The 27,242-nt window shown below is 47.5% G+C and overlaps 1 protein-coding gene across 4 annotated transcripts in view; it reads right to left on the bottom strand.

Moving 5' to 3' along the window:
* Positions 1–27,242, bottom strand: part of Ranbp10 (RAN binding protein 10) — a 61,996-nt gene that overhangs the window by 11,503 nt on the left and 23,251 nt on the right. For 2 of the 4 annotated variants that reach the window (XM_028854261.2, XM_037206228.1), the window contains 4 exons: positions 27,189–27,241; positions 7,774–7,941; positions 2,468–2,490; positions 187–371 (listed from right to left, as the gene is read on the bottom strand). In XM_028854261.2, the coding sequence (XP_028710094.1) occupies positions 187–371; positions 2,468–2,490; positions 7,774–7,941; positions 27,189–27,241 (429 nt within the window). The remainder of the gene's footprint in view (positions 1–186; positions 372–2,467; positions 2,491–7,773; positions 7,942–27,188; position 27,242) is intronic. The other 2 variants (XM_037206230.1, XM_037206231.1) reach the window with 1 other exon arrangement.

Genomic DNA, 27,242 nt, shown 5'->3' on the forward strand with positions numbered 1-27,242 from the left:
CCGTGTGCTCTGAACCACCGAGTCTTCCCTCTAGTCCCAGCAAGGTTAACTAGGAGCAGCTCCGAAGTACAAAGAGGGAGACAGCCGCTGATGAGAGGGAGCAGCAGCTGGAATTGTTAGCAGCATCTGCAGGACTGCATAGGCCTACAGCACCATGAGGCCTAGGGGAGAGGGGACAACACTCACTTCTGCAGCACCGCCTGCCACTCGCCAAGCCGGGCACTGATGGGGAAGCCGTGGACGGTGCCCTGGACTTTGGCACGCCATTCCCGCATATAGTCCTCAATGTCGAACAGGAAGGGCTGCTGCCCAAAGTTGGCATCCACAATCTCCCCAGGAGTCTGCAGGCCTACGGTGGGGTAGAGGTTGGCCTGAGGAGGAGAATGAATGTCAGTCAAGCCCCTGAGAGCAGCAGGGCTGCAGGGCTTCTCTTTACTTCCATGATTCCCTAGAAGAGAGCAGCATGCCAGAGGCAGCAGGGATCGATCGCATTCTGTCTACCTCCCTAGCAGAAAAACTACACCAAAAGCTTCAAGTGAGAAGAAAAAGAAATGCAAGCACGGCTCAGCATGGAAAGTCTTCTGTTCTGCATCAAAGGCCACTGTGTCCCCAGGGCCTCTGGCCAAGGTACACAGTAGCATCCAGGACTGCACACCACCACACACATACTAATAAAAACGTGCTACGGGGTGGCCTATGGCTTCTCCCAGAAAGAGATGCAGGGCCAAGGATGGCCTTGGCCACCAAGAAAAGGTCCGTGAGGGGATGGGGTGACATAAGAAATGAGGAACATAGAATAGCCAAAGGATTTGGTGAATCGCTTCTAGAGCTGGTAATGGAGAGGGGGCCGCTCCTCTTCCTGTGAAAGGCTTACTCAGCAGAGGCCTTCTGGCCAGTGATGTATGGAGCTCTCTGCTTATACTACCCACTTCCATGACTAGATCTAGTCAGGTCACGTCCTCCCTCATTCAGTGCCTCCTGTGGCTCCTAATGCCAATGCCCAAAGCTTCACCCACCTCCTCCCCATGCCACTAGACACTATTTCCCCAGGAACCCCATCTACTTTTTTTTTTTTTTTTTTTTTTTTTTAAAGAAAGGGTCTCTCAAGTTGATCTCTGTGAGTTTGAGGCCAGTCTAGTCTACAAAGTGAGATCCCGGACAGGCTCCAAAGCTACACAGAGAAACCCTGTGTGTGTGTGTGGGGGGGGGGGTGGTGGTGGTGGTAGGGTCTCACATAGCCCTTTTGGCCTCGAACTCACTATGTAATTGATGACCTTGAACTGGCCCTGCTGCCTCCACCTCCTAAATGCTAGGATTTCAGGTGTGCCCCACCACCTCTGACTCCCTCGAGCCCTCTCACCTTGCACTCTCAGTCATTGACAAGTACTTCCTATGTTTCTGGGCACATGGGGTTCAGCCCACCAGGGGGTCTAAACCCACAGACTCTACTTCCCTTCTTTTCTTCCATCTTCTACACCGCAGGCAAAGCCCACAGGGACATCTCCCAGTCTTTCCAGCACGTGACAGCAAACTGTCCACACTCACGTCTGTTCACTTCATGTCATGTCTCCATACCTAGATGCTTCCCCAGCCAGAGTCAGAATTCTTCTAAGTCTGCTCCCTTTGCCTAGGACAACAGCCCCTTTGTTGGGGCCTCCAGGTAGGAAGAAGGATTCTGATACATAGACAGGAATTTCAAACATGACTGTGGGTACTGCAGTTAAGATTCAGAGGCCCCTCAGATCACAAATACACTTCTCGGGGCAAAGTGGGATACCCAGGATCCTAAAGCAGCCACCAAAGTCAAGAAACTTGTCCTTCTCAGAACCAGCCAGGGCACACAGACCCATGCAGGCTCCCAACACTTTGGGTGAAGGCCCTGCATATGACAATGCCTGAACCACTCAGTAAAGTAATGGGACCGAGAGCCCCAAACTAAGCTGACAGGAAACCCCATCCCTTTCTAAGGAGAGAAAAGCCTCTACAACTCATCTCCCAGGCTTAGGGGAACCCTGAATGGTAGCATTCTAAGTTTCCAGGCGTGCTGGCTTTCCTCAGGGATCTCTGATGGGTCTGTATAAGGACCTGGTTCCTAAAAGTTCAGGAGCAATCTCTATATGCCACACCCCAGTTCACTGGCTGGAAGTCACGGGTATCTGATTCAGATCAGCCTGTGTCATGGGGTTACCCTCATTCTACCACCTTTCCCTTATCCCCACCCACCACAACTGCCTTAGAAAATGACACAAATTTCTGTCACCTGCTAAGAGACGTGGAGGAAGACCAGGCCTTGCTGAAGAGAGGACGGCCAGCAGGTAACCCCTACTGGCACCCTCAAGCTGGCAGCACATCACACATCCCTGCTTGGGGAAAGGGCCAGACTCCACAGCCTGCACTTGCAGGTACCACCACCCACCCCAGGCAGCCCAACAGCCCAGGAGGAGGAAGACCCATTAGTAGTACTTACCGGGAGATCTGTGAAGGCTATACCTGCAGGGAGGAAAGGACAATGATTAGGCCATTAGATAGGGATGGATGCCTTGGTCTCCATGCCTCTGTGAACTCGAGATGCAGATGGTGGCCAAACATGTACTAGGCCCTGGTAGTTTTAGGCCTGGGCCCTCCTCTTGCTGGATAATCCAACCAAAAGGGAAACCAGAACCTTAGGTAATTAATTGCCTATAGTTTTTCTACCTAGTAATGTATCACCTAAAGCTGTTCAAGCCTTTTGATCTAAAAGGTCTTCATAGAAACCTACTGTGTGCTCTCACCCTGCATCATCTATTACCTGATCCACTCCTCATGTCAATTCCTTGGACCAGGCATTCTCTTCATTCTCCCATTTACAGGCAAGGTAAAGAAGCGTCCGAGGTTAAAGGCCTTGCTCTGGTCACTGAGATGTCAGTAGTGGTGGACCTGCACAGTCCTAGTCTGAGTCTAACAGTCCAAGTTGACAGAGAAGGGCAGGCAGGGAGGGTGGCAGCTGCTTGTCTGGTTCCAAGTCCTCAGAAGCTCCTTATTATCTTACTATCCAAGCGCTGGCTGACAATGTGCATCTGCAAACCCTCCGGCAGGAGTGGGAAAACCATCTCTAGAGACTTCACTTTTGAGCTGCAGTAAGGGAGGAGGTCATGCAACCCCAAACTTATCAGGAGACCTGAGCAATATCCTTAGAGTAGTGCATCAGAATGTGAGAGCCAAGGAAGTCTCTTCCAAGACCTCACAGACCACGTTTTTAGATAGTCTGTCATCATCTTGGAACTCCTCAGCTTTTGGCGTTAGGGGTATTCAAACCACTGACTCCTTGAAGGTCCCAAAGGACTTTCTGAACCCTCATCCAGAAGGAAACAGAAACTTGGCAAACAGCACAGTGAAGTCTGATGACAGCCTTAGCAAGTGTACATTATTTCTCACACTAGTTCACAGACTAAAACCCAAGGTAAAGAGAGATAAAACATTCTTCGCACAGCTACTTTGCTCTTCAATGAGTGAAAGTCAAAAACCTTATTATGCTCCACTGGCCTAAGGCCACTTGTGAGCCTCACATATAGGGTCAGAGTCACAGCACCAGAAGTCCCTCATTAAGCTGCCCTTGCAGATCTTGGAGATCTAAGATGTTACTCACTCCCGGGCTTCGAAAGATGCTCAGAGGACATTAAAAGGGGGACTCCTGATCTCAGTTACTGCCATGTGACCCGTGGCAAGTTACCCAAAGTGCTCTAGACCATCTATCTGAAGAAAGGGTAATACTAACCCTTTAATTTACCTCAAGGGAAAAAAAGAAACAAGCAAACAAAAATGAGACAGTCTGTGAAAGCTGCTTCACACACCACGGGGTCTAGTACAAGCTGGCTACAGGGGGCTCCACAGTGGGAAAACTGCCACACTCTGGACAGAGGCTGACGCACTCAGACCTGCCCAACTCTGCCTCACAACAGCACCAGGAAAGACAAATCCTCGAAGGGCTTTCAGGACAACAAGGAAAAGAACTAATCTCTACTGCACTGTGGGAGGAAACACTGCTCCCTGTTGAGGCCCTGTGAGCCTCACCAAAGCTACTAGGACAGTAAGATTTGTGTAGACCCACAGGAAGAAAGGCCAGGCAAACAAGATAGCCAGACTTGCTGATAAGAAGAACCCTGGATCGAACAGGGTCTGGGGTCCCTGAAGCTGAGAACAGAAGACCATATGGGACAGTACAGGACCACATGAAGAACAATCTACAAGCGCACAGACCACATGTGGACCAGATATCAGTCCTCTGTCTCTACCATTTTATAAATAGCTGTTGAGGAGCCAGGTCCAGTAACAGGACTGGGGAAACAGCTATAAGCCAACTGGCCCTCCAAGTGCCCCTGAACACAGCAAGAGATACCGAATGATGGCACACAGGGCTTGAGTGCTATGACAAAGAAAAGACCCAGGCAGGCCAGAAGTAGGATATGTAATTCTAATTCCCTAAAGTGTAAGGGATTAGAGCTGAAGCATATTAATAATAATAAGATGGTGGGGCTGGAGAGATAGCTCAGAGGTTAAGAGCACTGACTGCTCTTCCAGAGGTCCTGGGTTCAATTCCCAGCACCCACATGGTGGCTCACAACCATCTGTAATGAGATCTGGCACCCTCTCCTGTCTACATAATAAATAAATAAATCTTTAAAAAATAATAATAAGATGGCACATGACATGGGAAGATTCACCAAATATCTATCACTCAAACTTCATGAAATTCCATGATCCAGAAAATGTAAAAGACAGGACATATTAATTTTCAGTTAGGTCTCAAAAATATACTTGTGGACCAGATGGTAAAACATGAGCTTCAAGCTAACATACTTGATTCTTTCTCCCCGCCAATATTAAGGATGGAAGCCAGGGCCTTGACTAGGCCAGGCAAGTATTCCATCAGCTCTTTTCATTTTTTAATTTTAGGACAGATTCTTATTAAGATGCCCTAGCTGGCCCTAAGCTTTCAAGACCCCTGCCTCAAGAAGTTGAGATTACAGCCTGAGCAACCTGACAGAGCTTAACTGCCTCTTTCTTTGGCTTTTTTGTATTTATTTTGCCTTATTTTGTGATACTAAGGATTGAACTTCGTATCTTGAAGAATCTAGGCAAATGCTCTACCACTGGACTACATCTTCAGACCACACAACTGGTTTTTAATGCTTGCTGTCTATCTAGGCAAGCTTAACTACACACAGAACTCAAATCTTGGCTTTTTCCTCTTCTAATATGTTAATGAATATCTTCATTAAATGGTACTTGTTTATCATACTTTGGGTTAACAGAAGTTTGAAATTAACATCAAATATTAAGAAATAAGACCATAGAAGCTTTTTTAAAGGATAGAAAAAATAGGCAATGTACTACCACATCAAGTTTAATTAAACACGTAGAGTAAGTCTTGCACAGAGTCCATAAAAAGAATTCACTAGGCAGATGAATACCAAAAATGGCCTGGGTGACCAGCTAGCAAAGAGTCTGAGGCCCTTTGGTGGTCCTAGCACACATCTACAGGGCCCAAAGGAGGCACTAAGCACACAGGTACTACAGGGACAGCATGGCAGTCTCCCAGCCTTATACCCACAACAGACACCATGCTGTAAGCAGGATGGACAGGCTACAGGGATATGAAAGGCAAGCACATGAAGGGGTAGGACCGAGCCTGACGGCAGACAGACAGTGAAAGGACACACAATGAGAGCATACAACCAGAGCCCTTGGATTCTGGCAGCAGATGAACCCAAAGTGAGGAAACAGCTGGCGTCAAAAAGCAGAGTGAGGAGCAAAGAACCTTCCTGAGATCTTGCCAGTGGGACACCAGCGACTGCTCCTAGGTGATGGTCAGGAGTTCCTCCAGATGTGCACCAGGGGAAGCTCTGCCTCTGTGACATGTTCTCAATCACCCATCTTCCTTTCCTGCTTGCTCTAGGCTGTGGTGTACGAAGAATGGCTGAAGAATGCTGGCTCTTAGTTGCATATCCCCAGTCAATAGCAAACCTAATTACCTTAGGGATCTTGATTCTGGCTGGCTCATCTCCTAGAAAAACCACTCATGTGGAATATTCCTTTACACTGTGTGAATATATGTCACTATGATTGGTTTAATAAAGCAGCTGACTGGCCAGTAGCTGAACAAGATAAGGTTAGGTGGGAGAGCCAAACTCAGAATGCTGGGAGGAGAGAAGGGTGGAGTCAAGAGTCTCAAGCAGATACTGAGAGAAGCAAGATGGACATGTTGTACTGAGAAAAGGTACTAAGCCACATGGTAAAGCATAGATAAGAAATTTGGGTTAATTTAAAATGTAAGAGTTAGCTAGTAACAAGCCTGAGCTATTGGCTGAGCATTTATTATTAATATTAAGGCTCTGAGTGGTTGAGAGCAGCTGCTGGAACAGGAAAACTCCACCTACACATACAGTGTAGGAACAGTAGCCAGATATTTACTGCCCCAAAAGTCAGCAGAAGCAGGGCACCCAGTTTCCATTTCTGCAAAGCTTGGTGGTCTGGTTAGTAAGGTGCTACAGGTCCTCTTCTCGGGAGAAGCAGGGTATGGTCAGAGCAGAGGCCCTTGCAAGGCAGGCAAACCCAGCAGGTAAGGACCAAGTTGGGACAGTGTGGCCATTTACTAGTCCCTTTATCTTGTGTACGTATGTATTCATTTGAATAGGGGCACACATATGCCACAGCACGTGTGGAAGTCACAGGACAACCTTGAGTAGTTACATAACTCAGGCTGGCCTTTAGCTCATAGAAACCATCTTGCCTCAGCTCCTTAATGCTGAGATTTCAGGCATATGTCACATCTGGCATGTTCTTTCTCTTTCCTCCCCCAAACCCGGTTTTGTTTGTATAGTGCTCTTATAGTCTAGACTGGTCTCAAACCCTTTGTACAGCTGAGGACAGCCTTGAACTTCTGCTCTTCCTGCCCCCGTCCCTCTAGTGCTGGAATTACAGGCATTCACCATCACATCCAGCTCAAGTTCTAAAGTTGAGTTTCTATACATGTAGAGAACAGCTCCTTTGAAGGAGCGCATCAGACCCCCAACTTTCCCACTGCTGTATTCCTTCACTCGACTAGTCCAGCTCCTTCCTCAATTTCCTCTTCTTGCAAGTGCACCCACCCCATCTATCCTGCTGGACCTCCACTCCCATTTCTCAGACCCATCACTAGAGGTTAACCTCCGGATACCTGCCTTTTCTCCTGGCCCTTTCTCCAGCCCATTCTTCCCATTCTCTCTGAATTTTCCTTTGTAATTCTGTCAATGCTGCTTCTTGTTAACCATGAGCAGGCCAGAGTTCCGTCCCTACTTTACTCGTCCCTGTCTCTTTACCTTCTGTCTGGCAGCCCTCACCGTTACTTTCAGTACCCCACTATCAGAAGAACTGGCCAAAGCCTGGGCCACGTTATAGACATGCAAACCCTGATCTAAACCATAATCACTGATAACTAAACTCAGGGTCCCCAAACTTTTTCTCTATCAGGAACTACACACAAGACAAGACAGGATCATGACAAGAACACGGCTCCACTCTCAGCAACCACCTGGGCTTATCCAATAATGCTGCTGAAGGGACGGGTTAGCAGTGGGCATTCCTTATTGCCTTCCATTCACCTGAAAGGGTTCCAACGGCTGGAAAGGACTGCAGTTCCCCAGAGCTGTACAGAGGCTCCATGATACTACTTTGACTTCAAGGCCTGCCTTTGAGTTTCTCATCAACCAAAGTGGCTCCACAGGCTAGACCCTCCAAGGTCTCCTATGCACCTACCCAGGCTATGGCCATTCTTGGTGTAGAAGCAGGTGCCATTGATGAGGTTGACACAACAGCCGATCACATCCCCTGTGGTGAATGTGGGACCGTAGGGCTGACCCGTTCCCGAGGAGCAGAAGGAATGCCCATCATCGCCATGGTAACCATAGGAATGTTTGTCCCAACCTGTGGGGAAGAGAGCAGCAATAGCTGAGAGCAATGTACTTGATAGACGGCTCTGAAGGTCTGTTATACTCCCAGGCTCCACCTTAGCCAGCACTCAGGAGTTTGGTCTTTCACAGAGCTGCCTATGGACATGGTCTTGCTGAGCTGCACACACATTCTGACAGATCTACCAGATCATCACCTCTGAGGAGCTGAGGCAGGAACCAAAACCTGGAAAGGACTCACTAGAAAACAAATGCAAAAGGGGAAGCCTCATGAAGGAGGCTAGAACTTAAGTCTATCCTGGTGGGTTGTTACACTGTTTTTGTTTTTCAGACAGTATCTCATGATGTCCACAATAGCCTCAAACTCACTATGTAGCTGAAGCTAGTCTTGAACTTCTGATCTTCCTGCCTCCATTTCCCATGTGCTAGGATTCCAGGAGAGTACCAGCATGCTCAGCTGTTAAAAATATATATAAGTGTTTTAACTGGGAATAATTTAGTCTTTTCTTTTTGGTGAAACTAGAGATTGAACTAAGGTTCTTAGGAATGCTAGGCAGGCATTTCAACATTTAGCTCTACTAATTCTTTTTCTACATTTTATTTCTATGGATTTATTTATTTAGTTTTTGGTGGTGGTGGTCTTTTTGTTTGTTTGTTTTGTTTTGTTGAGACAGGGTTTCTCTATGTAACAGCCCTGGCTGTCCTAGAACTCACTCTATAGACCAAGCTGGCCTCGAACTCCCAGAAACCCGTCTGGCTCTGCCTGAGTGCTGGGATTAATTTATATTGTATTTTAAGACAGGGTCTAAATTGTCTATGCTAGCCTCAAGCTTAAGATTCCACTGCTTCAACCTCATCTGACAAAATCCTTCCTTGGCATTTTTTTTCTTTTTGTGTGATGGCCATTGAACCCAAGGTCTCACCTGTACTAAGCATATTATAATACTGATTATACTCCTGGCTCCTCTTCCATCTGAGCAGTACAATTCAAATTAACTTCAGCAAATGTATATACAGCTGTGTTACCACCAAGACAACAGAATGTTGCCAAATGTGGTGGTGCAGGCCTTTAATCCCAGCACTTCAGAGGCAGAAAGGTAGGTGGATCTCTGAATTCTAGGCCTGCCTGGTCTATTTAAGAGTTCCAGGCCAGCCAGGCTGGCTACACAGTGAAACACTGTCTCAAATAATAACAATAATAAAGAAGTGGGGGACTGGTGAGATGGCTCAGCGGTTGAGATAACTTGTTGCTCTTGCAGAGGACCCAGATTTGGTTCCCAGTACCCACAAAGCAGCTCACAATTGCTGTAACTCAAGTTCCAAGGATCTTTTCCCCTCTCCTGGCACTGTACACATGATACATATACACATGTAGGGAAACACTCATATACATAAAATAAAAATAAATAAGGTTTTTTGTTTTTTTTTTTTGAGACAGGGTTTCTCTGTGTAGCTCTGGCTGTCCTGGAACTCACTCTGTAGACCAGGCTGGCCTCAAACTCAGAAAACCACCTGCCTCTGCCTCCCTGAGTGTTGGGATTAAAGGCATGTGCCACCACCACCTGGCTATAAATAAGATATTTTTAAACCCCAGAATATTATGTATTTCCTCAGGAATAGCAGCTGCAGCAGCAGGGTGGTTCAGAGACAGCACGGGACTTTCCTTTCGGAAAGGGCAAGGTGCCATCCCCTCTGCCACTGAATAATTAACAAAAGTCTACTCCTGGGAGTTTGCAAGGAGTGATGTGGAATGTGGAAGGAACAGAGAAGACTGATGACATGTAAGTAAACAATCAAGTAAGTAAGAAATACCTGGTAGAGACTGGAGAGATGGCTCAGTGGTTAAGAGCACTGGCCACTCTTCCAGAGGACCTGGGTTCAATTGTCAGCACCCAAATGGCAGCTAACAATGCTCTCTGGCTCCAGTTGCAGTGAGATCCAGTGCCCTTCTGGCACTGCATGCATGTGCCGCACACACAGCACATACCCAGGCAAACACTCACACACTGAGCAGAGCTCTACTTGCCAAGATCAGAGGGAAAGACATTTTGGGTGAAGGGAATACAATTACTTCATCGGAGCAAAACAAATTTCCACGGGTAGTTAGGAGGATAGCAGCTCTCAAAATCCTTCCCAGCCACTGTTCTACCCTCATAGAGAAGGTCAGTTTAGGAGCCTAAAGCTAATAAGCAGGGAGCAGAGCTGAAAGATACAGAGCCTCGAGGAACACCCGTGCCTGAGTCCTGGCACCCATTTGTCCTTCCAGAGGTCAGTGGGTCAAGCTGGTCAGAGATAGGTTCTCTATCGAAGTTGTCTGAGTACAGTAACCCTACTGAGCATCCTTCTGACCACACAACCTAACATCTGGGTCATGTAGGTGCTCAAAGAATGTTTAATAGGACTGAGAGTGGAGCTCAGTGGTAGAGTGTCTGTCTGGCACACATGAGGCTCCACATATAGAGACTATCAACGAAGTTGTTTTTGCACTTTGGAAAGAGACCTACAGTCAGGTGGCAGACATGACTCTGCTCCAGCAAACAGATTCATTCCTCTGGTTCTCCATTCCTCATCTATGAAACAAGGCAGAGGATGCAATGTCCCTAGAAGCTCGAGAGTCATCTATGGTGGTGCTAAGTCCCCTTCCTATTTAGGGGACCAGAAGTCATGCCTAAGTAAGCCCCCTCCTACCCAGCACCCTCTCCTTAAGACTAGTACCCTTTCTGCCACTCATGCCCTGAGCCAACAGCATGCACACTCATCCTCCTCTGGGTGAGGCTGGTATAAAGTGGGTATGCGTCTGGTAATGAGATTTGCCATTCCCACTACAAGACCACAGACATGAAGGTCAGTGTAGACCGATTGCCTAACATGCTTGAAACCCTTCCGGGTTTGATACCTAGCACCACAAAACAAAACAAAGACTGTCCTTTGAGACAGCTGCTTCAAAGGACAGCGGGACACAAGGGTCATAGAGGGCAGGTGGGCACTACTGTATGGGTCAAGCTCTGCAGGGAGTCCCGTCCAATTAGGTCTGATTCAGAAAGATGGGCTGGGGCTGTGAAAATAGGGACAACACTCTAACAGAATTCCTCCTTCTCCAAAGAAATTAGGTATTGCTGCTCTCAAAGGGAACTGATCACATGGACACCCTAACAGAAAAGCCAATGTCAGGGTGCCCTGCCACACATCAGGTATTATCAGATGTCAGTAACACATAGGAAGGGCAAGCTACATTCAGCCCAGGAGGCTCCATGTGTACAGTTTAGGAATCCCAGTACCACCCATTTCCCCTGACTCATCATCAAAACGGGAAGACCGAACACATAAGTACAGGGTGGCTGAGGAAGTGGTTCATTGTCTTGGCATCCCCAGAAACCACGCATGGGATATCCCAGAGGTGAGAGATTCTCTGTGGGAGTGCCAGGACTCCAGCATGACTGCTCTGGGAGCCCACCCATGCCATGCCCATCCACCAGAACACACCAAGGGCTTTCTTCTTAAAGTAACTGACAGTGGAAAAGAGTACTGCCAAACCACATCATCAGCGTATTGGGTCAAAACCCTGGAAGAGGGCCTAGGCTGTGCCCACTAGGTCTCAGTCCAACGCTGCCCATACAAAGGGGCCAGCCTATGCCTTACCCACAAAGCTAGCCTGAGCCTGGGCCTTCAAACCATTTCTTTTCCCACATCCCACTCAACAATGGACTTTGGGGTCAGAGGACTTGATTTTATTTCGGTTGGGGTCTCACGATGTTGCCCTGGCTGATCTCAAACTCACGGGTTGAAATGATCTTACCACCTCAGCGTTTGAGTCGGAATCCCAACTCTTCCACTCAGCTCCTGAGTTCACTCAGTGAATTTCTTTCGGGGATGGCATAATTCAGTGGGACTGTGCCTGAGATACAATCCCCAGGAAATGTTTCCAGTAAGGTTCTTTCCTCCTACCACCTTGAGCACTAGCTTAGTAATCACACCTGGGTGCTCTTGACTTCTAGCTCCCTTTTGCCCTGCAGTGACAAGCCAGGGTCACCATCCACCTCTCTCAACAAACAGCTTGACAGGCCCCCTAGCAGAAGACCCAGGCCCGCTCTGTTCCTCGGTGTCCACAGGCCTTATAGAGCACACAGCACTCAAGAGCCATGGCCAGTGGCTCTCAGAACTGCACCCTCAGGGCCTGTTGTGGAAAGGAATGTGCTGGGCGGGCGGGCTGGCCAGGGGGTTCCTAAGCCTCAGGCTCTAAGAAGACTGGCAAGCCTTATGTGGGACATCAATAGTAGGGCTGCCCAAAGGGTAGTCACCAGTGCTGAGACAGTCCATCCAGAGGTCCGGCAGACGTGCTTTCTCTATAACCCTGACTGTCTTTAAAAACCTGACAGAACCACGGTGGGCAACAGATCAACACCGACTAACAGGAGATCAGGAGAGGTTTGTTTCCCTTCAGTAGATGCTGTGAGGTAACGAGAACATGTCCATCACAGACAGCACTCTGCGGTCACACTCCTCCCATGGCCATTAATCTAAACTGGGAATCTGGGGCCAGGGCCCCCTCGAACCTCTGGTAGCTGACAGCAGAAAAGGGACAGTAACAAAGGGGCAGAATCTTCATGGGGGCTCTGCATGGAAACCATGTAAAAGAGGGAGAGAAAAAAACAAAACAAACAAAAACTCGGCAAGTAGCTACTGACCCTGGGTAAGGTATGCCTCCCCACAGGCTCCTGGACCCTCCACTGAGAAGGGCCAGGGCTCAACTAGAAGCCATGGGTAGGGCAAGGGAGGACATAGTCAGCACCTATATAAAAAAGGGGGTTTCGGACTGGAGAGACGGCTGGGCAGGTAAGAGCACTGGCTGCTCTTCCAGAGGACCCAGTTCAATTCCCAGCACCCACATGGCAGCTCACAACCTTCTGTAACTCCAGTTCTCTCACAAAGACACACAGACAGATGAGACGCCAATGCACAGAAAATAAAAATAATTTATTTTTAAAAAATGGAAGGAAGAAATAAATCTTGTTTATGTCATCATCCTTGGTGTTGAGGAAAGATCTAAAAATGCCCATGAGGGTCTAGCTAGGTCTGGCTAGGTCTAGGCTCAAATGGCATCTGCCTAACCTGGGTGAGTTACTTTTCTACACCCCAGAGTCCCTGGGAAAGCTGAGTTTGTCAGACACTGAACCATGTAAAGGAACAGGGATGGCACTGTTCTGTACAATGGGGGTATATGGCCTCAACTCCCAGACTCTAGGGCTGAGTCTGGCTTCTGCTCATTGCCCACAGGCTTCTTTCAAAGCTCTGGGGAGTGTTAATGGGTAGATGAGGTATAGGTAAAGCAGAAAGAAGCCTGACCTTGCAGGCATCCCCAAATCCTAAGAGGTATAGGTAAATATGAACAAAAGGCTTCCCCAAAGGTGGCCCAGACACCACTGTCTTTTGACACAGCTCTCTCTATATATATAGCACTGGTTGTGAGGGTCCTCACTCTGTTCTAGCCTGATGTGGCTCCAGCCTCAGAGCACACTGGAGAATCTGTTTTCAAGGGCCAACAAACCCAAATTTTAGAACTGGACCTTTCACTGTCAGTAAGATCCCTTATCTCAAAGGTCCCAACTTGCCCTGAAAAAAATACAGTATCTTTCTCTCTCTCTCTCTTTTTAAGATGGAGACTTGCTATGTTGCCTAGGCTGATCTTGAACTCTTGATGCTCCTGCCTCGGCTTCCTAAGCAGCTGGAATTACAAGCGTACTCTGTACTCAGCCTGAAAAATACACTTGTTGTTTAGACAGCTTCTCACTCTATAGCACAAGTCTAGAACTCAAAGTGACCCTCCGTTTATAGAGACTAAAATTGGATATATGAAAGAGCAGAATACTACAATGAACCCCATGTCCAGTGCTAAGAGTTTCCAGGTCTAACTGAGCAGCCTTCCAAAGGCTGCCAAGCAGCACTGATGTGCTAACACACGTCCTGTGGGGAGGGCAGTCGCCCTTGGAAAAGGAGTTCACCTGGGCCACAGGACCAAGGGCACTACTAGACTTGGGCATAACTGCAGGGAAATGAGAGGAGGAGGCTCTCACCTGAGCCATGCTCCTCCCTTGGGGACCACACACCACTACATGAACCACCAGGATTTCTGACCCGTTCTCCGCCTCTGGTATCCAACTGCCAAACCACCTGTGTTCTGAACTGGCCCATAGCACCTGCTGCCAGAGTGCCAAGGCTCCTGGGCATCTTCATCACTCCCATTCAGGATACTTTCCAAGGACATCTCAGAGGAGACAGAAAGAAAGGCCACAATGGGTCAGGCAGTACCAGGCTTCTATGCCCCAACCTCTCTCTCATAGCCCTGGTCCTGGGCAGCTGCTCAGTGGCTTCAGAGAATTTCCTAACTGATCCCTTTTACAGGCAGGGCTGCCTTGAAGTGCCCCATAGAACTGAACTACCGGGTAACGACCAATTAGCTTTTCTCCAGCAGTCTCATGTGGTGATAGATTGTGTATCAAATAAAGCTTGCCTGAAGACCAGAGAACAGAATAGGCCACTAGATTAAACATAGAAGCCAGGCAGTGGTGGCACACACCTTTAATCTTAGCACTTGGGAGGCAGAGATCTGGATCTCTGTGAGTTCAAGGCCACCCTGGACTACATGAGATTGACTCAGCCTAGGAGAGAAAACAGAGCCAGGCAGTGGTGGCACACACCTTTAATCCCAGCACTTGAGATCTCATGCCTTTGCTTGGGAAGTCACATGCCTTTAATCCCAGCACTAAAAAGGAAGTGATACAGCTGGGCGGAGAAAGGTATATAAGGTGTGAGGAGACAGGAACTAAAGCCTTTTTATAAGACCATTTAGGAATTCGAACAACAGTCTCAGCTAGGAATGGCTTAGAAGGCATGTACAGGACTACAATACGAACAGGGGAAGTATGACTCCGAGTTCTGTGCCCAGGGATTCCACTGTAGTGAGAAGAAGAGCACCCAAAATCTTAGTGAGGCCCTGATGGTCACCTCAGAGGTGGAGAGAAGCACAGTTTCCCTCAAAGAGGGCTTGAGCACCACATGGCAACAAACCCTGTGAAGCAATAGCTCCTGAGAGGAAAGATGTTCCAGAGAGACCATGGCTGAACGAAAGACCTGGTGGGTGCTCGTCAACTAATGAGCAACAAGGATCCTGCTTACATGAAGTAGGAAAGAATAATTCCTTTTTGGCAGGTACACACAAGCAGCATTTCCAGACTATTAGAAACCCACCTACATGCCAGCCATATCTAAAATGTCTGCTACACATCACCATCTGCAACTAGCATTTACTTCAGACCCTCCCCACGGCTTGAGCTGCACCCTTAGGAAGGCAGGGAGGAAGGATACTGAACATCCTGTTTTTATTCACCCTCTCACATGAACCTGGCACAGACCCCTGAACTCTGCTCTCAGTGGCTCACTTGTGCAGATGTGACAGATGAGCTATTAGCCCAGCTAGCAGAGGCGGCTGTCCTGCTGGGGACGTCCTGCTGAGCCCACTCACAGTACGGTGCATGCTAGGAGGAGAGGTGCTCACTTACTTTCCACCATCCTGTGGAGACAAAGCCGACTGTTCCACCCCGGGCCCTCCCCATCTCAGTTCCCAGCCCAGGCCTGGGCAACAGCTGCTCCAGGAGACATCCTCTCAACCCCTAACCATAATCCTTCCAGAGATTCCTTTCCGACAATTAGGGAAAATAGGGCTGGTGGGTCTGTGTTCTCTGCGGAGGGGCTGTAGCCATCAAGGTAATATATGCGACACCGTGGGAACAGCCATCTTACTACAGAAAAGGCAAGTGGGACCATGCCAGAAACCCAGCTTGTTACAGATGGGTCTCCTTTTGACACAGCGTGAGTTTCCCTGGCTCCAGCTGAGGTGCGGGGCACAGAAGCAATAGTTCTCTATCCCCCAACCTCTCAAAGCACACAAGCATGGAAGAAGCCCAAACCCCTGGTCTCCATCAACAATCCTGCTTTTTTCATCCAGCTTCCTCAATCTAGGGATCCCTGCCCTTTCCTGTTAGTTTTCTAGCGCAAGGGTGGGGCAGCAGGCAGCTACACTCACCTGTCAATAGATCATTCAACCTTGCTTCTGAGTCATTTAGCCCAGGGTTCCAACATTCTTATTTTGGAACCACACCTGTTCCTTGGTTTCACACTTAAGGAGACCAAAGAACACCTTGCAAAAGATAAACAAAACTTCCACATCTTCCAACAGAAACTCCTGACATTGCAAACTAAGACACTCCCACATGCTGTCAAGAAACTGAGCAGCACAGCCTCATGGGAGAGGAGCTCCTGTTATCATCCCCACCAATCAGTCCCACAGTGCCATCCCTCTGCCCCAACACCCTGGAAGGCAAAGATGCTCCACTGAGCCAGTAACCTACAAAAACACATTAGGAGCATCAACATCCTGACCATGGTCTCAGCCTTCCATCAGACCACTCCTGCTAGGACAGTTTACATTCAAATACAAAACACTAGCACTAGAGGGAAAAGTGCAGTTTCCTTTCTTTTCCTTTTTTTCTTTTCTTTCTTTGGTAGTCCTAGCTGTCCTAGAACTCACTATGTATATCAGGGTGCCTCAAGCTCACAAAGATCCACCTGCTTCTATCTCCCAAATGCTGGGATTAAATGCATGGGCCACTATGCCCAGCTTCAATGAAGGCTAACTCCAATCTATATGCAGGCACAGGAGAACGTCAAATGCACAGCTGCCCCCTTTTTTCAGGAAGAAGAAATTTACCTTTACAATAGCTATACTTCTGCACCCCTTTTTTGTGTCAGGTAGAACTCTTAGTATTTTACAGAAATAAACTCATCCATCAGGATGTGGTGATACACACCTGCAACACCAGCATTTGGGATGCTAAGGCAGGAAGATTGAGTTTGAGGCCATCTGAAGATTTATTGTGAGATCCTATCTTAGTTCCTCCTTGAAGAAGAATTAATCTTTAATTCTTATATCTACCACCCTAGATATTTATGTGTTAATATATCCCTTCCATTTTACAGATGGAGAAACTAAAGAACCAAGCAATTAAGTAATCATTCTAGGCAACAAAGCTGCAAGAATGCAAATACAAACAAACAATGTGGCTTCCCAACCCATGGCCTTAGCCACTGAGCCACAGTTTCACAAATCAACTACACATTGCCAGGTGGTGGTGGTGCACTTGGGAGGCAGAGGCAGGTGCATCTCTGTGAGTTCGATGCCGGTTTGATCTACAGAACAAGTTCTAGGACAGGCTCCAAAGCAATACAGAGAAACCCCAGGGGGGGGGACAGGGACGGGGACGGGGACAAGTCAACCACACAGCCTTCAAGATTTTTCAGGCTGACAAGATGTCTCAGTAGGTAAAGGTGCTTTGCTATCAAACCTGGTAACTTGAATTCAATCCCCAGGACTCAGATGGGTAGAAGAAGAGAACTGACCATTGCAGGTTGTCCTATGACTTCCATGCACCACACACTCGTGCTCTCACACATACACAAACACACACACACCATCAATTAATGTAAGATTTGCTTTCCTACATGACCAAATGTGAGCCAGCTTTGAGTCAATGACTCTGAACCCTCTAAGTACAAGGCAGAAGAGCCCATCACACTCAGTGCCACTGTGCTTAAGGCTCATTCAAGCTGAAGGCTGGCCTCAGGTCAAGAGGACCTGATGCAAAACTGGTTCCAAAACCACAGGTGACTTACCGAAGTTCATCATGCTGAGGCAAAGCACGAGAACAATTTCAACCCAAAGCCATTAGGCAAGGCCCTGTACACACTCTGGATGAGTCATAATTAAAAGATGCACTCCACAACCAGGTGTGGCGGCACACGGCTTTGATCCTAGAACTCAAGAGGCAGAGGCAGGTGGATCTCTGTAACCCCAAGGCCAGACTGGTCTAGAGTGAGTTCCAGGACAGCCAGGGCTACACAGTGAGACCCTGTTAAAAAAAAATACAATGCAGTCTAAGTCCTAAGGAGCTCACAACCCAGTTAAGGACATGATAAATGTTGAGTCATTCAAGGCATAGTGACAAACGACATCAGAGATGATGAGAGTGCAGGGACCAAGCAGTCTGCAGTAGGGGTCAAGAGGAAGGGCATTCTCAGAGCAAGGTCAATCAGTGTCTGCCCGTGGCAGATGTGGGATGTCAGCTGCATGTCTGAGGTGCCGCACAGTCATGAGGGTGAGTAGCACATGCAAGGCGCAGAGGCATTTGAAGAAGAGGCAGACAAGAAACTGTCCTGTCAGCAGAAAAATCAGAGGCCTAAAGCAACAGGGCACAATGTACACAGTGGAAAGCGGAGGTCTGAGGTGAAGAAGGCAGTAAGGCGGCCATGGACACAGCAAGGACAGAATGGAGAAAGCAGCGGAAGCACGAGAGAGGTCAGCAGAGAGCCTGCAGGTCACTTGAGGTTACACTCGAGGGCCAGTAGTCAGCGGCTGTCAGCAGAGTCGGGGAGCACATGAGGACCTAGTCCTTGCAAGAAAACTTAGATTTGGAGAAAGCAGTGCGCCACCACCGCCTAGCTCTGCCCAGTCTTAAGAAAAGAACAGAGGTTTCTAGAGGAATGATTTGCTTAAAAGTGGAGTTGAATCAGTGCAGTGAGTTGGATTTCCCCTGGCTGCCCTCACACTGCCTTTTTGGGGCCTGGCCAACCCCAACCAACTATTCAAAGGCCACAAGAGTCCTCTTAAGGAAGACTAATACTGCTACCACCACCTCTGCAGGCCCTTCACTCAGCTACTGTACATTAGAAGACAGTCGATCCAAAGGGACCAGAGAAATGAGGAGTCCAGGGTAGAGAAGGGAAGGAGAGAACGCTCCTGTCAGTCCCTTACTGTTTCCGGCTGGTTTCACTCACGCACTAGATCAGGGCCATAAGAAAATGATGTCCATCACACCTGCAACACTCCTTCCTCACAATCAGTTCTTAGAAGGCACAGAGAAGAGGATTAGGAGTCAAGGACCAAGTATTCTCAACTGCAGCAGGAGGGCAGATCAGACCTGGGCTTCATAAATTAACATCTCCCTCTGTCTGATTTTGACAAGAGCTGCTTGACTCAGGCTCTCAGGCTGTTTCTAATGTCGCTGAGATTCAGTATCAAAACAGCCATTTTTTTAATTAATAAAAGCATTTTTCTTTTTTTAAATGTGCCAGGCAGTGCTGGCCCACACCTTTAATCCTAGTACTCCAGAGGCAGAGACAGAGGCAGAGGCAGGCAGATCTCTGAGTTCAAGTCCAGCCTGGTCTACAGAGCATGAGTTCCAAGATAGCCCAGGTTACAAAGAGAAACCCTGTCTTTTAAAAAAAAATAATAATTAATTAATTACATAGCACAGGCTGCCTCAAAATTCACTATATAGGCAAGATAACTTTGGATTTCTGCTTTGGCCTCTAGCTCCCAGAGCGCTGGGATTATATGTATGCATCACCATATCCCATGGGTTTCCACAGTGCTAGGGATCAAACATTCTGCAGGCTGGGCAAACAAACCCTGTACCAACTGAGCTACTTCTCCAAGCTTAGTGAGAGATTTTTAAAAGCAATGGTCAGTAATGCTCTGGAGACGCGCTAACAGCTCGCGGACCAACTGTCCTCTACTCTAAAACACTAAGTCCCGCTCAATCACTTCTCAAAGAGCTAGTCAGCCATCCCATCTTCTCCTCATCAATCTTGTCCAGTCACTTCATGAAGTTCTGGGCCACTGTGACAGGTTCTAACTGCTCTCCTTGTACCCATCCTTCCAAGCTGTACTATGGTTTCCTGAAAACACCCAGGACATCCATATTCCTTACCGGACCTGTCAACCATTATCGCCCAGTCCCATTGGCCTCACCCAGTCCCTTACAACTCAGCTCTTGCACCGTCCCATCAGGATCTTTATTCTACTAACACTTTCTTCCCCAGCTGAGCTTCCCTCACCACTCATCATCACCACTCCTGGCCTGACTCCTCATCCTTTCACTTCCGGCCCAAGTGCCACTGCCTCAGAAGGCCTGTCTCTAGTACACTTTCTTCACACTATAAGCAGTCCCGTCAAGGAGCCTGCCAAATGTAAAGTGCCCAATGCAGGCTTCTCAACTACATGCACATTTCTTCCCTACTGGGCAAATTTCATAGGGGGAGAGACTGTGTCTATTTACCTCCAGGCTAGACTCAGTGCCTGTCACAGAGCACCCACACAATGCACTATTAGGGCCTCACGGTTATAATGAATGAGAAGCTCCCTACAAAGCATCCAGCACAGAGAGAGACTAAAACACAAGGGCATTTGGTTATCCACAGCTCCAAGAGCAAAGTGCCTGGGGGCCACAAAAGAGTCTGTTCACTCGATGTTCTGATGGGACCAGAGGACAGCTTTCCAAGTTTCCCATGGAAAAAGGAGACCTGTCTGGTGATACCTCCCCAGAAGCCAGGGTAGAGCTGCTAATATTATTGTTCACATCCAAAGCCTGGTCCAGAGGAGACAGACCTCCAAGAGATGATGGGACCTGCCCTGGCAAGTTTCTCTGCAACGCTGGAAAGGCCAGCCCGCAGGGGCTAACCCCAGGGCCTCCTTGGCCCAGGATCAAGGGTGATCCTTTTCATTCCAGTGGCTTCTTTCAGGATGAAAGAGTATTGCCTGCCACCACTTATAAATGCTGAAGCAGCAGCCTGACACTGGACCCCACCCAGCAATTCCAGGCAAGTTGCCAGGACACGAGAAGGGAGGGCACTTCACTCCCACAACCAGCCAGAAGGCTCAGGGCATCCATCATATCACAGTTCTTACCCCTGCTGAAGGTTTTTCTTGTTTGTCTAAAACACGGTTTCACTTACAGGTAGCTTTGACCTCAGAGATCCACCTATCTCTGCTAGGATACACTCAAGAGCCATCATGCGGGGCTATTGGTTTGTAATTTGAAGAACATTTTACTATGTAGCCTAAGCTGGCTGAGAACTCACAAGCCTCCTGCTTCAGCTTCCTGACCGATGTGTGCCAGCACATACAGCCTCCGATGAGTTCTTGTACTTTCCTGTGACTCCCAACTGGCACTGGATATCCACGGCTCCCCAGAGAGGAGTGACTAAGCCCCACTTCCTAGTCCTCCCTCTGCATTGAGCACAATCCATACACCCATCTCCAGGTGACCTGCAAACAAGAGCACAAAAGGCCTTTACCACATGCTGAGCACAAACCCCACACTCACAAACCCAACAGGCTCTGTTCCTCACCCAGTCAAACAGCCCTGAAAACAAAACAAAACAGCTTCCTCTCAAACTTACTGACTCCTAAGTTTTCTTTATGGGTATAGTGTACTGGGAGAAGGGATGTATGTACTTGTCACTGTGGGTGCACCTGCATGCAGGTGTCTATATGCACAGTGGGCAGTGGATGTCAGCCGTGGATGTCACTCAGTCACGTATTTTGAGACAGGGTCTCTTACTGAACCTCAAGTTCATTGGCTCAGCTGGGTTGGCTGGTCTGTGCATTTCAAGGATCTGCCAGTCTCTACATACACACACAACACAGCACTGGGGTTACATATGTGTGCGACCACCCCCAGCTTTTATGTGGGTTCTGAAGATCCAAACTGAGATCTTCAAGCTTGTGTAGCAGGCACTTTACCAACTGACCCATGTCCCCTGCCCACCTAAGCTTTTCTTTTTGGTTTTCTTTCTTTCATTCCTCTCCCCCCCCCCCCCACCTCCTTGTTTTTGGTTTTTCAAGACAGAGTTTCTCTGGGTAGCCCTGGCTGTCCTGAAACTAGCTCTGTAGACCAGGCTGACCTCAAACTCAGAGACCAACTTGCCTCTGCCTGCTGGGATTAAAGGCGTGTGCCAACACCACCCAACCACCTACGTTTTTCTAAACTTGCAAATAGAAAATAATCTATACAGGGTATAGGTCAAGTTCCCAAGTGCAAGACCCTGAGTTCAATTCCCATCACCACCAACTCCCCAAAAAGTAATCTACATACACAGCCATCAAAATAAGGAACCTCTCCCAATGACCTAGCAAGAGTCTTCTCAACCAAACCAGATATATTCCGTTATCTCAATATACACACATTTAAAACATAACTGCCTACTTTAGGAGACGGGCAGTACTGGGGACCAAACCTACAACCATTACTCAGCTACATCCTCAGGCCCCATTCCGCTTATGACTAAATGTGTCCAGTTAATATCTTAGGGTGAGAAAAGAGTCTTTTTGTAAACCATAATCTACCACTTCTTACAGTTCCCTGACCAGGAGAGTTCTTAAAGTTCTTACTGCCCCAGCTTCAATTCCTCTGTCCTCTTTCCTCTACATGGAGTTAGGGTGAAGTAATCTGGTAACATCTTGCCTATAGAAAGCAATCCTGTAGTCCCCAGCTGCTTATTAAAGAAGAAAGGAAGAGAAGGAGGAGAAGCCCACCACCACCGTGCCATGGGAAAGTAGAGGCAGGAGGACCAGGAATTCAAAGTCAACTTCAGCCACACAGCAATTTTGTGGTCACCTTGAGCTACATGTCTCAAAAAACAAAATGGACAAACATACAATAAATAAAAAAATAATTTGGAGCCGGGCAGTGGTGGCGCACGCCTTTAATCCCAGCACTCAGGAGGCAGAGCCAGGCGGATCTCTGTGAGTTCGAGGCCAGCCTGGGCTACCAAGTGAGCTCCAGGAAAGGCGCAAAGCTACACAGAGAAACCCTGTCTCGAAAAACCAAAATAAAATAAAATAAAATAATATTAATAATAATAATAATAATAATAATTTGGAGTAAAAATAGGTTTCAAACTCCAGTAAAGAACAAGACAAAACTGGGCAGTGGTGGCACATGCCTTTAATCCCAGCACTCTGGAGGCAGAGGCAGGCGGATCCCTGTGAGTTCAAGGCCAGCCTGGGCTACAGAGCGAATTCAGGACAGCCAGAGCCACACAGAGAAACCTTGTCTTGGAGGAGGGAAGAACGAAGAGATGGAGGAAGAGGGAGAAAGAGGGAAGGAGGGGGAAGGAAGGAGGGAGGGTAGAAAGGAAGGAAGGAGGAAAGAAGGAAGGAGGAAGGAAGGAAGGAAGGAAGGAAGGAAGGAAGGAAGGAAGGAAGGAAGGAAGGAAGGAAATATGACCAACCACTAAGCAAACAGGAATAGCCTGGCTAAGACACCATTAGTTCTGCTTGGCATGGAAACACACACCTATATCATCCTATCATCCCAGGACTCAGAGAACTCAAGAGGATAAGGTAGGCAGATGTCTACTTTGAAACCAGCTTGGGATACATAGTGAGGATCTATTTCAAAACAAAACAAAAAGCAGCAATAACAACAATTACAATAACTAAAACTTAAAAAAAGACATATGCCATTTCTGGTTTAGAAGACTTAATTTTCAGTGAAATTAAACTTTCCTATGCTGGCCGGGCGGTGGTGGTGCACGCCTTTAATCCCAGCACTCCGGAGGCAGAGGCAGGCGCAGGCGGATCGCTGTGAGTTCGAGGCCAGCCTGGGCTACCAAGTGAGCTCCAGGAAAAGGCGCAAAACTACGCAGAGAAACCCTGTCTCGAAAAACCAAAAAAAAAAAAAAAAAACTTTCCTATGCTAACACATGGATTTTGTGTATGCAATTATAAATTTAAAATGTCAGTACAGCCGGGAGGTGGTGGTGGTGGTGGTGGTGGTGGTGGTGGTGGTAGTGGTGGTGGTACATGCCTTTAATCCTAGCTCTTTAATCCCAGAGGCAGATGGATCTCTGTGAGTTTGAGGCCAGCCTGGTCTATAGAGTATGGAGTACAAAGTGAGTTCCAGGACAGCCAAGACTACACAGAGAAACCCTGTCTCGAAAAACCACAAAAAAGAAAGAAAGAAATGTCAGTAGAGCATTTTGGAACAGTTACTTAAAATCTTGTTTGTAGGGCTTGCTAGTTCCAAACTGGCCTAGCCCAAAACGGGGTATGGTAGTACAGACTCATAATGGCATAGGCCTGTAATTCCAGTACCCAGAGGCAGGAGGATCAGAGTTCAAGGTCACTCTTAGCTATATATAGTGTTTGAGGCTAGCTTAGTATACATGAGACTCTGTTTTCCTATCCCCTGCTACCCCCAAAAAGGTCTATTACAGACAAATATACTTCACTATATTAAAACATTAACACCCTTCCCTAAATAACACTAGAAGAAAAAACAAACAGTTTGCACAAAGATGTTTCTAAGACTGGTCCCTATTAAGTAGAAAGCTCAGTGGGACATCATTTGCCTAGCACGTGCCAAGGTCTTAGGTTCAATACCCCAGCAGAATACAATTTATAATTTTAATTTAAAGAAAAATATCCAGGCATTGTGTGATAAGCCTGTAATCCCAGCACAGAGAGAGGAAGGCTGGAAGACTGAGTTCAAGGCCAGACTGAGCTACATATGGAAAACCATGTCTCAAAACAAACTCCTTCGCTGGCTGGTGGTGGTGCACGCCTTTAATTCCAGCACTCCGGAGTCAGAGCCAGGCGGAGTCCAGCCAGGCCAGGCTGGACGACCAAGTGAGTTTCAGGAAAGGCGCAAAGCTACACAGAGAAACCCTGTCTCGAAAAAACAAAAAACAAAACAACAACAACAAAAAAAAAAACCAAACTCCTTCACATAAACAGAGATAACCAATAAGGAAGAAAGGTTTGTAGCTATGGTATAACCAAACAAAATGGATTTATTGGGTCCACCAACTATTTATGTACATACTGATCTCAAAAAGGATATTTGAGTTGGGTATGGATGCATATGTCCTGAATGCCAGCACTTGGGAGCAGAGGTGGGTGGACCTCTATGTGTTCGAGGCCAGCTGGGCCTACGTAGTGAGTTCCAAGACAGCCAGAGAAACATAATAGAGGGACCTTGTTCCAAAAAAATTAAACAATAAAAAGTAAGCCGGGAAGTGGTGCTGCACGCCTTTAGTCCCAGCAGTTGAGAGGCAGAGACAGGCAGATCTCTGTGAGTTTGAGGCCAGCCTGGTCTACAGAGTAAGTTCCAGGACAGTCAAGACTACTCAGAGAAACCCTGTCTTGGGGGAAAAAAACTAAATAAGTAAATATTCATAAAGCCCCTTTGAGTCTATGTGGACAAATGAAGCACTGGCCTAAAGACACAGAAGCCCTAGCGGGTGGCTAGCAGGCTGGAAAATATATTCTTTCTCAAACATCTCATTGAAAGGTAACAACAAAATCTCAAAATTTGGACCCAGCCAAGGCCATTACCAGACCCTTCCCATCAATCACACATCCAAACAACCCAATTAGTCTGCAAGGGCCTCTTGGAAATCAAAATCAGTTGGCAGGAAGGCTTGAGTTGCTATCATAGCCTTCCTGCCTCCCTGCAAAAATACCTGCAAGGAGTTTCAGGTCTAACAGTTAATAAGTGATGATGTTTTCAGTTTTAGAGCACATACAGTCTCACACACACACAGAGCAACCTTGGGAAAGTTGAAAGCACATTCTTCTTTTCTAACCTTCCAAATGCAGCAGCAGACTGAGCGATGATAGACCCACTGCCACTCCTGCATAGGAATCCTCCACTCTATCCACATACCAGTCCTATGCCAGATCTGCCCCGACATTCTGCTAGTCCTGCATCCAGGAACGTCAGGGGTGCCCATCCTTCCCAAGAAGCCCTATCTAGATTCAATCTGATGATTTCCACCCATGGAATTCTCAGGCAGAGTCCAGATATGGCAGGGAACACTCAAGACAGCAGTGAATGTGGAAATGAGGGTAAGTGGGGCATGCTGATGCCCATCTATGATCCCAACACTTGGGAAGCAGAGGCAGGAAAAATACCAAATTTGAGGCTGTCTCCCACAACAAAATCTCTTTTCTCCACTACCAAAACAGTACAAAAGTTCAAAGATCAAACTGAAAGCAAGAAACAGATCTGTGTAAGAGAGCTTAAACCATACAGAGGCTGAGCTAGGCGGTGGTGGTGCACACTTTCAATCCCAGTGCTTGGGAGGTAGAGGCAGGTGGATCTCTGTGAGTTCAAGGGCAGCCTGGGCTACATGGTGAGTTCCAGGACAGGCTCCAAAGCTACACAGAGGAACCCTGTCTTGGAAAACAAAAACAAAAACAAAAACCCATAAAGAGGCTACACCTAACTTACAGATTCTGATTAATAACAAAAAAAGTTTGTTTTCAATCACATTAAAGCAAAAAGAGAAAAGCCAAATTCCTGACAATTAGTTGAATTCAGAGCAAGTGTAGATTACATTTGAAATCGGTTCATTATAGACAAGGCTGTGATGAAGATTACGGTCCTTAGGAAAAGGCACTGAAGTGTTATTCCCTCTTTAGAAAAGCCAGCGGTCTTCTGCGGCAGAGGCACAAGGAATCTAGGGTAAAACCACCAGGACACTGCCTGCCTTTGGGATGGTATCAGGGCAGCTCATGCCATGCCACCTCTGCCACTTAAGGCAGACACAGACTTAGCACCATCACCTGGAAGCTATCAGCTCTTAAGGAAGGCTTCAGTCTCCTCAGCAGTGCCCAGACAGGACCGGGAATGAACAGTTGGGCAGAAAACAACTGGAAGTATGTAGGACTGGTAGAGGAAGACCAGATGCAGAACCTAGAGTAGTTCACTAATCTGAAGCTGCTGTGGACCCACAGCTCCAAATTCAGATGTCTTAATCATATCTCTTATTTATTCGGAATTCACCTCAACCAGGTTCCACGTGGGAAACCACTTAAAGACTTTGATCTTTAACATGATGAAGTAACAAGCCACGAAGGAGCCAGGCTTGGCAGTACATGCCTCCTGGCACATGCCTGAGTCCCAGACTGGCAAGGGCCAATGGGAATGAGGGCCACTGAGGCGTAGCCCCAGTGGGAGTAAGGTCAGGTCACTTCATTTAACAGTAAACAGTTCAAATTCCATGAGTGATAATCACTTGTCGATTTTTAAAGGATTTGTATTTGCAATTATGTATGGTTGTGTGTCTTCAGTGTGGGTTCAGGGGTCCAAGGAGGCAGTTGTGAGCAGCCTGACATGGGTGCTGGGAACTGAACTCAAGTCCTCGGGAAAAGCAGGAAGCACCGTTAACTGCCAGACTGTCTCTGTAGCCTCCATCAATCAATTTTTGAAATGGAAGATGTCCTAACTCAATGACCATCATTTGGAATTCTCTACCCAATGTCTGGACATCCTGCAAACCAGACCCTCCCCAGTCTTTCAGCTGCTCTAACAGACCAGGACAGACGAGAGCAGAGCAATGTTTTCTTAAACGGTGACTCACCAGGTAGTCTGTTCATGTTGACACCTTGAGCTGAGAGTCCAATTCCCATGTACC

Source organism: Peromyscus leucopus, chromosome 5, assembly GCF_004664715.2.
Source record: "Peromyscus leucopus breed LL Stock chromosome 5, UCI_PerLeu_2.1, whole genome shotgun sequence".
NCBI lineage: Eukaryota > Metazoa > Chordata > Mammalia > Rodentia > Cricetidae > Peromyscus > Peromyscus leucopus.